Source organism: Zophobas morio, unplaced genomic scaffold (assembly GCF_036711695.1).
Source record: "Zophobas morio isolate AGI-343-1 ecotype UQ-CSIRO unplaced genomic scaffold, CSIRO_AGI_Zmor_V1 ptg000021l, whole genome shotgun sequence".
NCBI lineage: Eukaryota > Metazoa > Arthropoda > Insecta > Coleoptera > Tenebrionidae > Zophobas > Zophobas morio.
The window spans coordinates 25680494-25695379 of NW_026972126.1; the positions used below are offsets into that span (position 1 = coordinate 25680494).

General features: G+C 30.9%; 1 protein-coding gene across 4 annotated transcripts in view; it reads left to right on the plus strand.

The window, feature by feature from the left end:
• The window catches only part of Stv (starvin), a 32412-nt gene that overhangs the window by 7577 nt on the left and 9949 nt on the right, over positions 1-14886 (plus strand). Inside the window, exon 1 of one of the 4 annotated variants that reach the window (XM_064060586.1) lies at positions 1806-1912. The exons of 2 other annotated variants lie outside the window; for them this stretch is intronic. In XM_064060586.1, the coding sequence (XP_063916656.1) occupies positions 1901-1912 (12 nt within the window). In that variant the 5' untranslated portion in view covers positions 1806-1900. Of the gene's footprint in view, positions 1-1805; positions 1913-12165; positions 12439-14886 lie in introns of those variants that run through there. One more of the 4 variants, XM_064060587.1, reaches the window with a different exon arrangement.

Consider the following 14886-nt stretch of genomic DNA (forward strand, 5'->3'; position numbering starts at 1 on the left):
GCCTTTTTTTTTGTCTGTTCTGAGCTTTTGGCACCTTTTTCTTTTGTCGTGTTTTGTCCCCTTTATTTTGTCGCTTTTTTGATTCCCCTTTTTTCATCAAATCAATTTTTTTGACCACTTTTTGACGCCTTTTTTTGTGTCTTCCCATCGCCTTTTTTGACCCCCCTTTTTTAATCTCTTTTATTAGCCTTTTATCGTCTTTTTGTCGATTTTTAATCCTCTTTTTATGGCTTTTTTTGTCGCCTGTCATTGTCCGTTTTTTACCTTCCATTATTTTTTGTCCTCCCTATTTTTATCACAAAAGTTGTTTTTTTTTTGCCTTTTTTTAACCCTTTTTGACACTTCCTTTTGATGTTTTTTAGCCCTTTTATTTCACGTTTTTAATGTTTTTCCTTTGTCTATTCTTTCCCCTCCCATCCCCTTTTTAGTCTACCAACCGCTTTCTTTATAGTTTTTTTGTCACCTGACAATTTTTTTTCTTTTTTTTGTCGCTTTTTTGAGTTTCTTTAATTCATTTTCATTCCTTTTCTTTTGTCGTCGTTTAGATTCCTCTTTTTGATGCCGTTTTCCCTTTTTTACACTTTGTTGCCAATTTTTGACTCCTCCTTTTTTTAATAGTTTGTTGTTACTTTTTCAGTTCTTTTTTCCTCACCTTTTTTGTCATTTTTTTAAACCGTTTTTTTTTATTCAAACTCTTATTTCCTCGTTTTTTGTTCCTTTTTTTTACGCCATTTTTTGGGCCCGTTTTTCCGTTAATTTTTGTTGCTTTGAACCCTCTTTCCTTCATGCCTTTTCTTTGCCGCTTTTTTCACCTTTTTTTTTTTCTTTTATTTCACTTATCGCCTATTTTGTTGCTTTTTGTTATTTTTTTATAGCTTATTTTTATCGCCTGTCTTTGACCTCTTGTTTGTCCTCGGTTTTTGTTCCTTTTTTATTCAATTTTTTAAATCTTTTTTAACCGTCTTTTTTGGCGTTTTTCATTCGGCCTTGTTTTGTCTTTTTTGACTTCTTTTTTCACCTTTTTCTTTTGATGTCCTTTTCCCCCTTGTTTTTTAATTGCCATTTTTTAATCAAGCCAATTTTTTCTTTTTTTTTAAAGCCTCTTTCACACTTTTCTTTTTTTTATTTCACTTTTTTAATACTTGCAAAAAAGATGATGACGTCGTAATGTATTTTTTTATGAGAAACTCACCTGAAACATTCACATAGCATGGTTTCAAATGCACCTCTATGTTTTTATCAGGAAAAAAAATCCAAAATCCAATTTATTATAATAATTTTTCGAAGAACCCGTATTTGCTTACTTGTACTTTTGTACTTCTAGGGAACTTCAGTTTTTCTTAGTAAACAAATCACGTTAGTAATTGTCATCCGATTAGAAACCTTAAAAAGTCAACCTTACACAGTAAAATCGCAAATACATAGTGCACTAAAAGTGTCGGTTATGAGAAGGTGAAGGCCGAATTTAGACTATCTTCCAACAAAATAAAGCCACTTTATCACGTCCGTCATACTTATTTTTGAACAACTGATAAATTAATTATTTATTAAAAAATCATAATCTAATAAATATTGCGAACTTTTCGCACAACTATTAAAATTAATTTACTTATGTGACGACTGGATAAGTGTTCTGTCAATACTAATACATAATGCGTTTTATCACTTGGCATTTTACAATACAATCAAGTTTTAAAATAACTCTGATTCCACTACATTATCGCTGCAAACAGCAATCTTATCTGTCTTGTGGAACCACGTCGAGATGAAAAAAATTCTTACGTCAGTTTTACAGCTTTGGGTGGACTGAAATTGAAGTGTCGGAAACGTAATGGAAACGAAAGCAGCTCGCTGCGCTCCCTCTATACAGTTATCGTTTCATCGTGGGTAGCCGAACGCGATGATAAATATGGTATGAATTAGCTTAAACGACCCAATTTACACCGAATTCGATAAAATCGACGATGAATGCACCGCTTTGTTTGTACATACTGTAAATAAATATCTCGATTTCATCCAACTCCAGCGTTAACATTACTTTCGCTTGATGACATGTTCCTCTTCGTCTAATTCTATGTCCTTGCTGTCCACTTCTCAGAAACACTCGGTAATTATTTCGCAAGCGCTAAATAACCATAACAGGTTATTAAATACGAGCTGATTGCTGGTGGGCAGGCACCTACAGAGTACCAACGTACAAAATTAATATATTCACATCGTGTTTCTTCTCCTTTCGCGGGCGTCTGATTCATGACTTCGAAAGTCGATCATTGCAGAGAAATTCCGAGTTTTCTCCTCCTAAAACGGGCGAAGGAGAGAATTTGGCGGTTGGCGCGGTGATATCGAGCGATTTAGCGTCCTTTCTTTATTGATTTTTGTCATTATCGCCGCAGCGGTCGGACGAAAACAGACTTAGTCAATTCCTCAATTAGAGTTGTTGTTCAGGGTCTATTTTTGGAGAGCACAGGTGTAGACGAGATAGGGAAAATTCGTGGTCGTGAGTGAGCGGCGCTTGTTTGGTTATTGGATGACGAGAGGCTGTTGACGATTGGAAGACGGTGGAAATGCGAAAATTGGGGATTTTTTCGAGACGCCATAAGTTATTGGAGTTGCCTAATATGGGTAACGCTTGCAGTTGCAATGTTAACGTGTTCGTAAAATTCTAGAATTATGGGTAAAAATATTGGTAAAAATAAAGCGATCGCGTGAATGTTAACTGGAAATTCAAGGGGATTGAGCGAGAGAGGACAAGCGATTTTATTGAGTCGGTCGAGTAATCTTCAAGATTTATGGAAAAAATTGTCTGAGCGGTTTGAGTAGTCGTATTTAAAATTTGCTAAATAATACGCTTGTGTAGTTGCGATATTAATCCACGCCTTACTTTATTTAACCATGTCTAAGTAGTTTGTTTTATTTTTGTAGGATTGTTCTAAATTAAAAATGGTTCGTCAAATTTTATCAAAATTCTGCTAATACGGTACTGTGTTTCTTAGTATACACTGTACATGTCAAAATTTATTTGTTTATCCCATTTAAGACGTTTATGACGTCGTTGGAAAACTTTTCTAAGAAAACCTTGATGTCATTTTTTTTTAATAAAAATTTCTTGCCAAAGATTTTTTTGAATATACAGAGTGAGTCTCTAACTCCTGGATTTTTCAGTTGCGGATTACAGTTGAAATTCCGATGCGACGTTGCCACGTTATTCTAAATTTTAACAATTTGGAGAAATCAAAATACTGTCAAAACCGAAAAATTTAAAAATCGAGAATTTCAAAAATATAAAAAATCTAAAAATTAAAATATCGAAAAGATGAAAATGCTGAAAAATGTAAGATTTAAAAACTCGCAAAATTTTGAAAAACCCAGTAGAAAAAATCGAAAAATTTAAAAATCAAAATTTTGAAAAATCCCAAAACTTTAATAGAAATGGAAAAATGGAAAAATCTGAAAATAAAAAATCGATTAATGGAGGAATCAAAATATTGTCACAACCGAAAAATTTAAAAATCAAGAGTTTTAAAAATCTAAAAAATCCAAAAATCCAAAAATTAATACATCGAATAGATGAAAATGTTGAAAAATGTAAGATTTCAAAACTCGCACAATTTTGAAAAATCGAGTAAATAATAAATCAGAAAAACAAAGACAAAAATTTTAAAAATTTAAAAATCGAAATTTTGAATAATGCCAAAATTAATAAATCCCAAAACTACAACAAAGAAATGGAAAAATTGAGAAATGGAAAATCGGAAAATTAAAAAATCGATTAATGGAGGAATCAAAATATTGTCAAAACCAAAAAAAAAAAACTAAAAAATCCAAAAATTAAAATATCGAATAGATGAAAATGTTGAAAACTGTGAGATTTAAAGACTCGCGAAATTTTGAAAATTTGAGTAAGAAAAAATCAGAAAAACAAAGCCGAAAAATTTTAAAATCGAAATTTTGAAAAATACCAAAATAAAAAATCCCAAAACTTCAACAGAGAAATGTGGAAATTGAGAAATCGAAAAATCGGAAAATTAAAAAATCGATTAATGGAGGAATCAAAATATTGTCAAAACCGAAAAATTGAAAAATAAGGAATTTTAAAAATTAAAAAAAAAAAACAAAAATCCAAAAATCAATAGATCGATTAGATGAAAATGTTGAAAAATGTAAGATTTCAAAACTGGCACAATTTTGAAAAATCGAGTAAATAATAAATCAGGAAAACAAAGACGAAAATTCTAAAAATTTAAAAATCGAAATTTTGAATAATGCCAAAATTAAAAAATCCCAAAACTACAACAGAGAAATGGAAAAATTGAGAAATCGAAAAATCGGAAAATTAAAAAATTGATTAATGGAGGAATCACATTATAGTCAAAACCAAAAAATTGAAAAATTGAGAATTTTAAAAATCTAAAAAATCAAAAATTAAAATATCGAATAGATGAAAATGTTGAAAAATGTGAGATATAAAAACTCGCGAAATTTTGAAAAAACGAGTAAGAAAAAAGTCGAAAAATTTAAAAATCAAAATTTTGAAAAATCCCTAAACTTAAACAGAAATGGAAAACTTGAAAAATTGAAAAATTTGAAAATGAAAAAATCGATTAATGGAAGAATCAAAATATTGTCAAAACCGAAAAATTGAAAAATCAAGAATTTTAAAAATCTAAAAAATCCAAAAATCCAAAAATTAATACATCGAGTAGATGAAAATGTTGAAACATGTAAGATTTCAAAACTCGCAAAATTTTGAAAAATTGAGTAAGAAAAAAATCAGAAAAACAAAGCCGAAAAATTTTAAAACCGAAATTTTGAAAAATGCCAAAATAAAAAATCCCAAAACTTCGTCAGAGAAATGTAAAAATTGAGAAATCGAAAAATCGGAAAATTAAAAAATCGATTAATGGAGGAATCAGAATATTGTCAAAACCAAAAAATTGAAAATCGAGAATTTTAAAAATCTAAAAAATCAAAAATTAAAATATCGAATAGATGAAAATGTTGAAAAATGTGAGATTTAAAAATTCGCGAAATTTTGAAAAATTGAGTAAGAAAAAAATCAGAAAAACAAAGCCGAAAAATTTTAAAATGGAAATTTTGAAAAATGCCAAAATAAAAAATCCCGAAACTTCAACAGAGAAATGTTAAAATTGAGAAATCGGAAAATTAAAAAATCGATTAATGGAGGAACCAAAATATTGTCAAAACCGAAAAATTGAAAAATAAAGAATTTTAAAAATCTAAAAAATCCAAAAATTCAAAAATTAATACATCGAATAGATGAAAATGTTGAAAAATGTAAGATTTCAAAACTCGCACAATTTTGAAAAATCGAGTAAATAATAAATCAGAAAAACAGACGAAAATTGTAAAAATTTAAAAATCGAAATTTTGAATAATGCCAAAATTAAAAAATCCCAAAACTACGACAGAGAAATGGAAAAATTGAGAAATCGAAAAATCGGAAAATTAAAAAATCGATTCATGGAGGAATCAAAATATTGTCAAAACCAAAAAAATAAACTAAAAAATCCAAAAATTAAAATATCGAATAGATGAAAATGTTGAAAAATGTGAGATTAAAAAACTCGCGAAATTTTGAAAATTTGAGTAAGAAAAAAATCAGAAAAACAAAGCCGAAAAATTTTAAAACCGAAATTTTGAAAAATGCCAAAATAAAAAATCCCAAAACTTCCTCAGAGAAATGTAAAAATTGAGAAATCGAAAAATCGGAAAATTAAAAAATCGATTAATGGAGGAATCAGAATATTGTCAAAACCGAAAAATTGAAAAATCGAGAATTTTAAAAATCTAAAAATCCAAAAATCCAAAAATCAAAACATCGAATAGATGAAAATGTTGAAAAATGTAAGATTTCAAAACACGCACAATTTTGAAAAATCGAGTAAATAATAAATCAGAAAAACAAAGACAAAAATTCTAAAAATTTTAAAATCGAAATTTTGAATAATGCCAAAATTAAAAAATCCCAAAACTTCATCAGAGAAATGTAAAAATTGAGAAATCGAATAATCGGAAAATTAAAAAATCGATTAATGGAGGAATCAAAATATTGTCAAAACAGAAAAATTGAAAAATAAGGAATTTTAAAAATTAAAAAAAAAAAACAAAAATCCAAAAATCAATAGATCGATTAGATGAAAATGTTGAAAAATTAAAATTTCGAATAGATGAAAATGTTGAAAAATGTGAGATTAAAAAACTCGCGAAATTTTGAAAATTTGAGTAAGAAAAAAATCAGAAAAACAAAGCCGAAAAATTTAAAAATCGAAATTTTGAAAAATGCCAAAATAAAAAATCCCAAAACTTCAACAGAGAAATGTGAAAATTGATTAATGGAGGAATCAAAATATTGTCAAAACCGAAAAATTGAAAAATCAAGAGTTTTAAAAATTTAAAAAATCCAAAAATCCAAAAATTAATACATGGAATAGATGAAAATGTTGAAAAATGGAAAATTTCAAAAAACTCGCACAATTTTGAAAAATCGAGTAAGTAATAAATCACAAAAGCAAAGTCGAAAAATCTAAAAATTTAAAAATCAAAATTTTGAATAATGCCAAAAGTGGTTCATTTTTGAAATTCCGTTGCTACCTTGCCGCGTTATTCTAAATTTTAACCATGTTTATCTATGCAAGAGTTTTTTAAGTTTTTCGATTTTCTATTTTATACATTTTTCGATTACTTCACTTTTGATTCTTTTCAGTTTTTTGATGTTTATTTTGAAAATTTCATATTTTACTAATTTTGATTAGCATTTTTTTGAATTTTTTTAGTTTTTCTTCTTTGTATTGCAATTTTGCAAGTTTTTAATGTAAAATATTTTCATTATTAATTTTTTAATTTTTCAGTTTTTCGATTTTTCTGATTATTGAACTTTTAGATATTTTCATTATTGTTTTTTCAGTTTCTTGATTTTTAATTTTCCAATTTTCTATTTTTCACATTACCCTTTTTTTTTTGTTTTTCGATTTCTATTTTGCAACCTTTATATTTATAGAAGTTTTGAATTTGCAATTTTTTATATTTTTCCTCCTGAATTTTCGAAATCTTTCAAGGTTTTTCAATTTAAAATTTTTAGAATTCAACTTTCGAAAATTTCAATCTTCCGATTTGTATTTTGCAATTTTATGACTTTTGAAGTCTTTGACTTGCAAATTTTTTTATTTTTCTAATTCCTTGAGTTTTCAGTTTAAATTGTCTCAATTTTAATTTTTCGTTTTTTCAATTTCTTGATATTTTCGTTTTACTTTTGAATGTTCGCATTTTTATTTTTTTTTAATTTTCTTATTAATTTTTGATTTCGAAATTTCCTATTTTAGATTTCGATTTGCATATTTTTGATTCTTCTAATTTCAAATTTTTCGATTTTTTGAATTTGAAATTTTCGGTTTTTTTTGCTTTGAATTTTTTGATTTTTAAATAATTCCATTATTCGATTTTTTAGGTCTTCGATTAGTTTTCAATTTTTTATATTTTCATTTTTCGTTTTTCCAAATTTTCGATTCAACTTTTGAACAGTTTTTCGATATTTTAATTTTACGATTTAACAATTTTTTTATTTTTCTCCTTTTTGTTTTTTTATTTCTTTTTAATATTTTAGTTTTTTCAATGTTGCAGAGTTTCTGGAATTTTAATTTTTCGATTTTTTAGTTGTCTACTTTGGAAATTTAAATTTTTCAAGTTTTCATTTTCAATTTTAAGCATGGTAAGATGCAGTGATAAAGTACAAGATATTCTATTTGAAAATTATAATACACATATATTTCCTCCCCTTTGGAACCCTTTTTAGTCCTTTTTTTAAGTCTTTTTTTCACATTCTTTTTTGTTTTGTTTTTTTAACCTTGTTTAGTATTTTCTTTTATTGTCTTTTTCAACTCCTTTTTCTTACTCCCTTTTTTATTGGTATTTTTTGTCTCCGCTTCCACCGCATTTTTTGGGATTTTTTGTCGTCTTTTCTTCCTTTTTTTTTTTTGTTTTATTCGATCTTTTTGTCGCCTATTTTTGTCCCCCTTTTTTGAATAATTTTGTATCGTCTTTTTCGGACCGTTTTTGGCTGCGTTTTAACTCTTTCTACAACCTTTTTTGCCGATTGTTTTTGTAGTCCTTTTTTATGCCCCTCTTTGGTACTCCCTTTTTCGCCTTTTTTGTCCGTTTCTCCCCTTGTCTTTCTTTTCTTTAAAAGTCATTTTTTTATCGCGTTTTTATACGCCTTTTTTCTCTTATTATTTCGTCTTTTTTCGTAACGGTTTTTGATGCATTTTAATCCTGTTTTTATAGCCTATTTGTTGTGGCATATTTTTGTTTTCTTTTTTATGGTCTTCCTTTTTTATTTTTTTTATTTTTGGTATTCTTTTTTAAATCGCCCTCTTGTCGTTTTTAATGGCCTTTTTTGGCTTTTTTCTCACTCTTTTCTCGGTTTTGGGCACCTTTTTTGTTTTTTTTTGCCTTTTTTTTAATTGTCCTTTTTTAGTCGCTCTTTTTCTGCTTATTTTTCTGATCTTTCGTCGCCTTTGTTTTTTTTTGACCTTGTTTGCTACCTTTTCTTTGTTGTCTTTTTTCGCCCCTTTTTTCCCCCACTTTTTTGACCTCCCTTTTTAATAAGCTTATTCGTCTCCTATTTTTGCCACTATCAGCTTTTTTGATATATTTTGTTGTCTTTTTTTCATTCTGTCCCCTTTTTTTAATCGTTATTTTTTGTCTTTTTTCCCTTAAATCGGCCTTGTTAATCGCGCTGTTAGTCGTCATTTTACGCACCTTTTTTTTCCTGCTTTTTTCGTTGCTTTTTGTGCTTTTTGTTTCACACTTTTTCTTTTGTCGCTTTTTTGTCCCTCGTTTTTAGTTGCCTTTAGTTGATTTTAGCCTCCTTCTTTTGGTATTTTTTATCGTCTTTTTTCGGACCTTTTTTGGGGGGTTTTTATCCTGTTTTTTTATAGTCCATTTTTTCCTCCCCTTTTTATTCTCCTTTTAGTACCCTTTGTTAATCATCCATTTTCTCATTTTTTAATCAACCCTTTTTTGTTTTTACTTCCTGAGCCTAAGCAAACCCTCTACTTTTACGTTTTATTCGACCCTAAAATATTGATGACGTTATCCCAAAATGTTGCCAAATAAATTCTACCCAAAATGTGCAAAATATGATGAGTTTTTACTTGTGATTAATGATTACATTAATATTTTTTTCTGTTTTCTCAGAGGATATGTCATTTGCCAAAATTAGTCTTATCTTAGCAAGTACTAGCCCCGCCCACCCACCCCCCTATTTTCTCAGGGGATTATGTCATTTGCCAAAATCAGGCTTATCTTAAGAAATACTACTTTTTCGAATTGTCGTTTTCTTGATCTTTTACTTTCTCGATTTTTGAATTTTAGATTTTTCAAATTTTCAGTTTTTGGTTTTTCGAGATTTCGATTTCTCGATTTTTCAGTTGTTCGGTTCTTCAATTTTTCTTCGATTTTTTAATTTATCAATTTTTAGATTTTTTTGTTTGAATTCTTCGATTTTTTAATCTTAAATTTGTCGATGTTTTAATTTTTTTATTGTTACAATTTCATATTTTTCGATTTCTCAGTTCTTCGATGTTTCTAATTTTCAATTTTTGGATTTAGATTTTTCAGTTTTCGATTTTTTCGAATTTTCAAGATTTATATTTTTCGATTTTTTCATTTCAGTTTTGGCATTTTTCAGATTTTTCGATTATCCAATTTTGGATGTTTTAATTTTTCAATTTTTAAAATATTAGACTTGGATTTTTCGACGGTTTTTCTATAAATCTAGTTTTCAACTTTCCGGATTTTTAAATTTTGGTTTTTTCAGTTTTTTGATGTTTCAATTTCTCGATCCTTCGAGTTTTAGACTTCTTAATATTAGATTTTTTTCGGTTTTTCAGTTTTTGATTTTTAAAATTTGAATTTTCCATTTTCAACTTCTGACGTTTCTAAATTTTCGAATTTTCGATTTCTATTTTTTGGATTGTTGACTATTTGATTTCTCGATTTCTCTATTTTTCGACTTTTCGTTTTTCGAATTTTCCATCTGTAGATTTTTCACTTTTTCAGTTTTTTGATTTTTAAATCTTACTTTTCGATTTTTTTATTTTTCATTTTTAAAATTTAAATTTTTTTGTTGTCTCGATTTTCAGTTCTGATTTGTCAATTTTTCAGTCTTTCGATTTTCGATGTCGGTACTAAGTTTTTCGATTTTTAAAATTTCGGAAATTTCAGTTGTTCAATTCTTCGGCTTTTAAATTTTCCGATTTTTCGATTGTTCATTGTCAATTTTTGGATTATTCAATTTTTGGATTAATGATTTTTTTTTTTCAATTCAAATTTCTGGATTTTTCGACTTTGGGCTGCTTTGATTTTCCAATTTTTCGACTTTCGATTTCAGGATTTTTCGATCTTTTGATGTTTCGTCACTTGAATTTTGTAATTTTCAGATTACTTGAGCCGCCCACCCGCCCTCTATTTTCATAGAGGGTGTGGCATTTGCCAAAATCAGTTTTATTTTAGCAAGTTGAAAATAATTTTTGTTTGCTAATTAAAGAACCTTACAACTTTGGGCTTGAATTTTTTTAGTAATAATTAATGAGAATCGCGCGCACTTAGTGACTCACCCTGTATATTCAACTGTTAATTAAAATTTAAAAATACCACCAGCAAATGTGCGAAGTTCCAACATAAATTTCGTTTTACTGTTGACATTCATCGTTATCCCTTCGGATTCACGGAGGATTAAGCTGGAAGGAATCCGTCCAAACTTCGAGAATTTTCTAGGCAATTATCGACTCGGGAAATCAATAAAGTCGCTCGCATTGAAGCAACAGGTTGAAAATGCGTCTGAAGTAGCGAGTTCTGAAGTAGATTTAAATAAATATACAGTCAAAAAGTCGACAAATATTCCGTATCGTTATCCTTGGCAATTTCGTCAAGCTTAGAGCGAATTAAGCCGTAAGGACTTCGAGAATCCTCTACAACATTATCAGGCGCTGAGAAATCAATAGTTGCTCATATAGAAGCAACAGGTTATTAATGGTACAAGACACACCGTCTACGCATTAATTAAAATTTGAGGAGAAATTTAATTGGGGATAAAATGACTGCAACCGTTTGGGTATTGCTCACTTATTTTTATTACAATTCGCGTTACTTTACACATAAACGCGGAATGAGTAAGTGGTGCGATAATGAACAACGTAACGAGTAATTTTATTCTGGATTTTAAGAATGGAATAGGACGTAGTATATCCGAAATAAAATTTATTATTATTGTGGCTAGACTCTTCTTTATACAATCGTACGTTATTTCCCGTGGTAATTAAACTAATACAACTTTGGCAACACATCGGGCTTGCTGAATAAATGTGTTCAGGGCCAAATCTAATAGTTTGAATTCTCATCCGCTCTTTGCTTTAATTTTTAAAGTGTCACTAAGACGAACGAGCTTTTTTCTAGGTTTTGTCCGAGATAATTTTTTCGCAGCAGTTGTTTGAACGCAACGAAGATTTTTTTTAAGACCAAGGTAAGCCCTGGGATCACAAGGCGGCGTTAACCCCCCCAATAACCCACCGCTTTTACCATCTCATACCACTTATTAAATCTAACATCTAGTCGCCGTGTCTGCAGTCCAAAAAGCCAACCTTGACACCTTTCAATGCTCCAACACGAGTCCGCAGCGATTCTATTTGAGGAAAGTTTCACAATCGATTTTTAATTTCTGATTCATTAGCGGCTCCACTTATCTACATCTGTTTTATGTATCGAAAACCCAGAGTTCGTGCTAGAACCTCGGTTTCGGTTGGCAAGCGCTCCGTATCAAAACTATGCATTTTTCCCCGATGATGGGTCCACTATCTCTAAATAAACGCACCGAAAATAAGTTAATCGTGCGAATTAGCGTCACCATAACCATAAATATGCAAATGTGGGTATTATTTAACGGCTAGTCATCGCCCGACACGTTAATTCCATAAAAGGTGCGCGCAGATAGGTAAACACTAACAATGTCGTTCCAGATTTCGAACAACCAAGGACGCTGCTCACAAAGTCGCGCATAAATGCCAAATAATCACACGCGTCGCTTGACTCATTTATTTATATCGGGTCTGCGTGCATCCAGAACGTTCCGGAAACTTTCCGGAACGCGTCGCGCTCGCTGGAACACTCCGGAACCCCCCACCACCGATCATACACCGGTCATATACGCGATCGGAGCGCGGCGCGTAGCAATTTCGACTCGACGCGACAGCGAAGAAGTGATAGTGCGAAGTCCACGAAGTACATTCCGAGTTTATTTATAAGTGTGAATCAGTGTTGTTGGTTATTTTGGTTATTATGACGACGCCGATGGTTGATACGGTGCGGAGTATTCCGCTGGGGGAGAGGGATGTGTGCGAGCCCATGGAGGCCGGAACTGAGGATGTAAGTAATCGAGATCTTTCGCCGGAAGCGTTGACGGTGACCGTGTGTAGGCGTGCGACGTCATGATTAGAGAGCGGAGCAGCACAGGGGTTTTAAGGAAAAAAAAAATAAATCGGTAGAAGTTTCTTCATGAAAATTGTTTTGCGATTTTTTTCGCACTGTGGAAATATCGAGAAAACATGAAAGTGGCAAGTCGCCCGATAGACTCGATTAAGTCGGATTTATAAACTTGCTGTTGACGTTGAAGTTAAAATTTACTATTTTAATTAGACTTGATTTAAGTTTCTTTTTGTCGGAATAAGTCTACACATATTAAGAAAAACGGGCAAAATGTAAGCCCCGCCCACCCGCCCTATCTCAATTCTGATGATTTTTTTTATTCGTCGTTAGCCAGAGGGCGGTGCTTAACTGCAAAATTCCGATTTCTCTACGAGAAATTAAAAACATGTTTTTGAGTATCGTGTTGTTCAAAAAATACTATATATATTAAGAAAAAAATAAAGCCAAAGATTAGGATCCATTCTCAATAGTTATAAATTCTACCAGATTTTCTTGGATTCCTTCATATACTCTTGAATTCTCTCGTATTCTCTAGGATTCTTCCGGATTCTCTCTTATTCTCTCGGAATTTGGTCATTCTCTTGTATTATTTCGAATTCTTATATCCTCTAGAATTCTTTTCGTATTTTTTCGGATTCGTTCGGATCTCCGATTCCCTTGGATTCTGTCCTACTTTTCATATTCTTGAGCGTATTATTTTCCATTATGTTGAATTCTTTCGAATTATTTTCTGATTTTCTATCATTCACTCGTATTCTTCTGGATTCTGTCAGATTTTCTCGGATTCTCTGCAGTCCTCTTGGAATTTGGTCAGATTCTCTCATATTCTCTTGCCTTCTTCGGGATTCTTGTATATTCTTTGGGATTCTGTTGAATTCTTAAGAATTATTCTAGGATTCTCTTTGATTCACTCGGATTCTTCCGGATTCTGTCAGTTTTCCTCGGATTCTCTGCGGTTCTCTCGGAATTTGGTCGGATTCTCTCATGTTCTTTTGCATTCTTCGGGATTCTTTTATATTCTTTGGGATTCGGTTGAATTCTTAAGAATTATTTTACGATTCTCTTTGATTCACTCTGATTCATCCGGATTCTCTGCGGTTCTCTCGGAATTTGGTCGGATTCTCTCAGGTTCTCTTGCATTCTTCGGAATTCTTTTATAATCTTTGGGATTCTGTTGAATTCTTAAGAATTATTTTACGATTTTCTGTTATTCACTCGGATTCTTCCGGATTCTGTCAGATTTTCTCCGATTCTGAAGGATTCTTCCGGTTTCTCTGCGGTTCTCTCGGAATTTGGTCGGATTCTCTCATGTTCTCTTGCATTCTTCGAGATTTTTTTATATTCTTTGGGGTTCTGTTGAATTCTTAAGAATTATTTTACGACTCTTTTTGATTCACTCGTATTCTTTCGGATTCTGTCAGATTTTCTTGGATTCTTAAGGATTCTTCCGGATCCTCTGCGGTTCTCTCGGAATTTGGTCGGATTCTCTCATGTTCTCTTGCATTCTTCGGGATTATTTTATATTCTTTGGAATTCTGTTGAATTCTTAAGAATTATTTTAGGATTCTCTTTGATTCACTTGGATTTTTCCGGATTCTGTCCGATTTTCGCGGATTCTTAAGGATTCTTCCGGATCCTCTGCGGTCCTCTCGGAATTTGGTCGGATTCTCTCATGTTCTCTTGCATTCTTCGGGATTATTTTATATTCTTTGGGATTCGGTTGAATTCTTAAGAATTATTTTAGGATTCTCTTTGATTCACTCGGATTCTTCCGGATTCTGCCAGATTTTCTCCGATTATTAAGGATTCTTCCAGATTCTCTGCGGTTCTCTCGGAATTTGGTCGGATTCTCTCATATTCTCTTGCATTCTTCGGGATTCTTTTATATTCTTTGGGATTCTGTTGAATTCTTAAGAATTATTTTAGGATTCTCGTTGATTCACTCTGATTCTTTCGGATTCTGTCAGATTTTCTAGGATATTTTTGCAATCACCCAGATTCTTTCAAATTCTCTAGGATTCTCTGGTATTTTCCCCGATTTTTCCGGATTCTCCCCAATCCTCTGGGAATTTGGCCGATTCTCTTATATTTTCTTGTATTCTCTCATATTTTTTCGAATCCTTTGTGTATTATTTAAAATTCTGTCAAATTCTCTGCAATTATTTTCAGATTCTCTCTGGTTCACTCGGATAGTTATAAATTCTACCAGATTCTCTTGGATTCTTTTAGAAACGTCCGAATTCTTTCATATTTTCTCATATTCTTTTGGTTCTCTCGAATTCTTTGGATTTTTTTTTTTGTATTCTTCCGGATTCTCTCGGATTTAGAATTTTTTCGGATTCTCCTGTATCTTTTCGGATTCTTCTGTATTATTCAGAATTGTGTCTA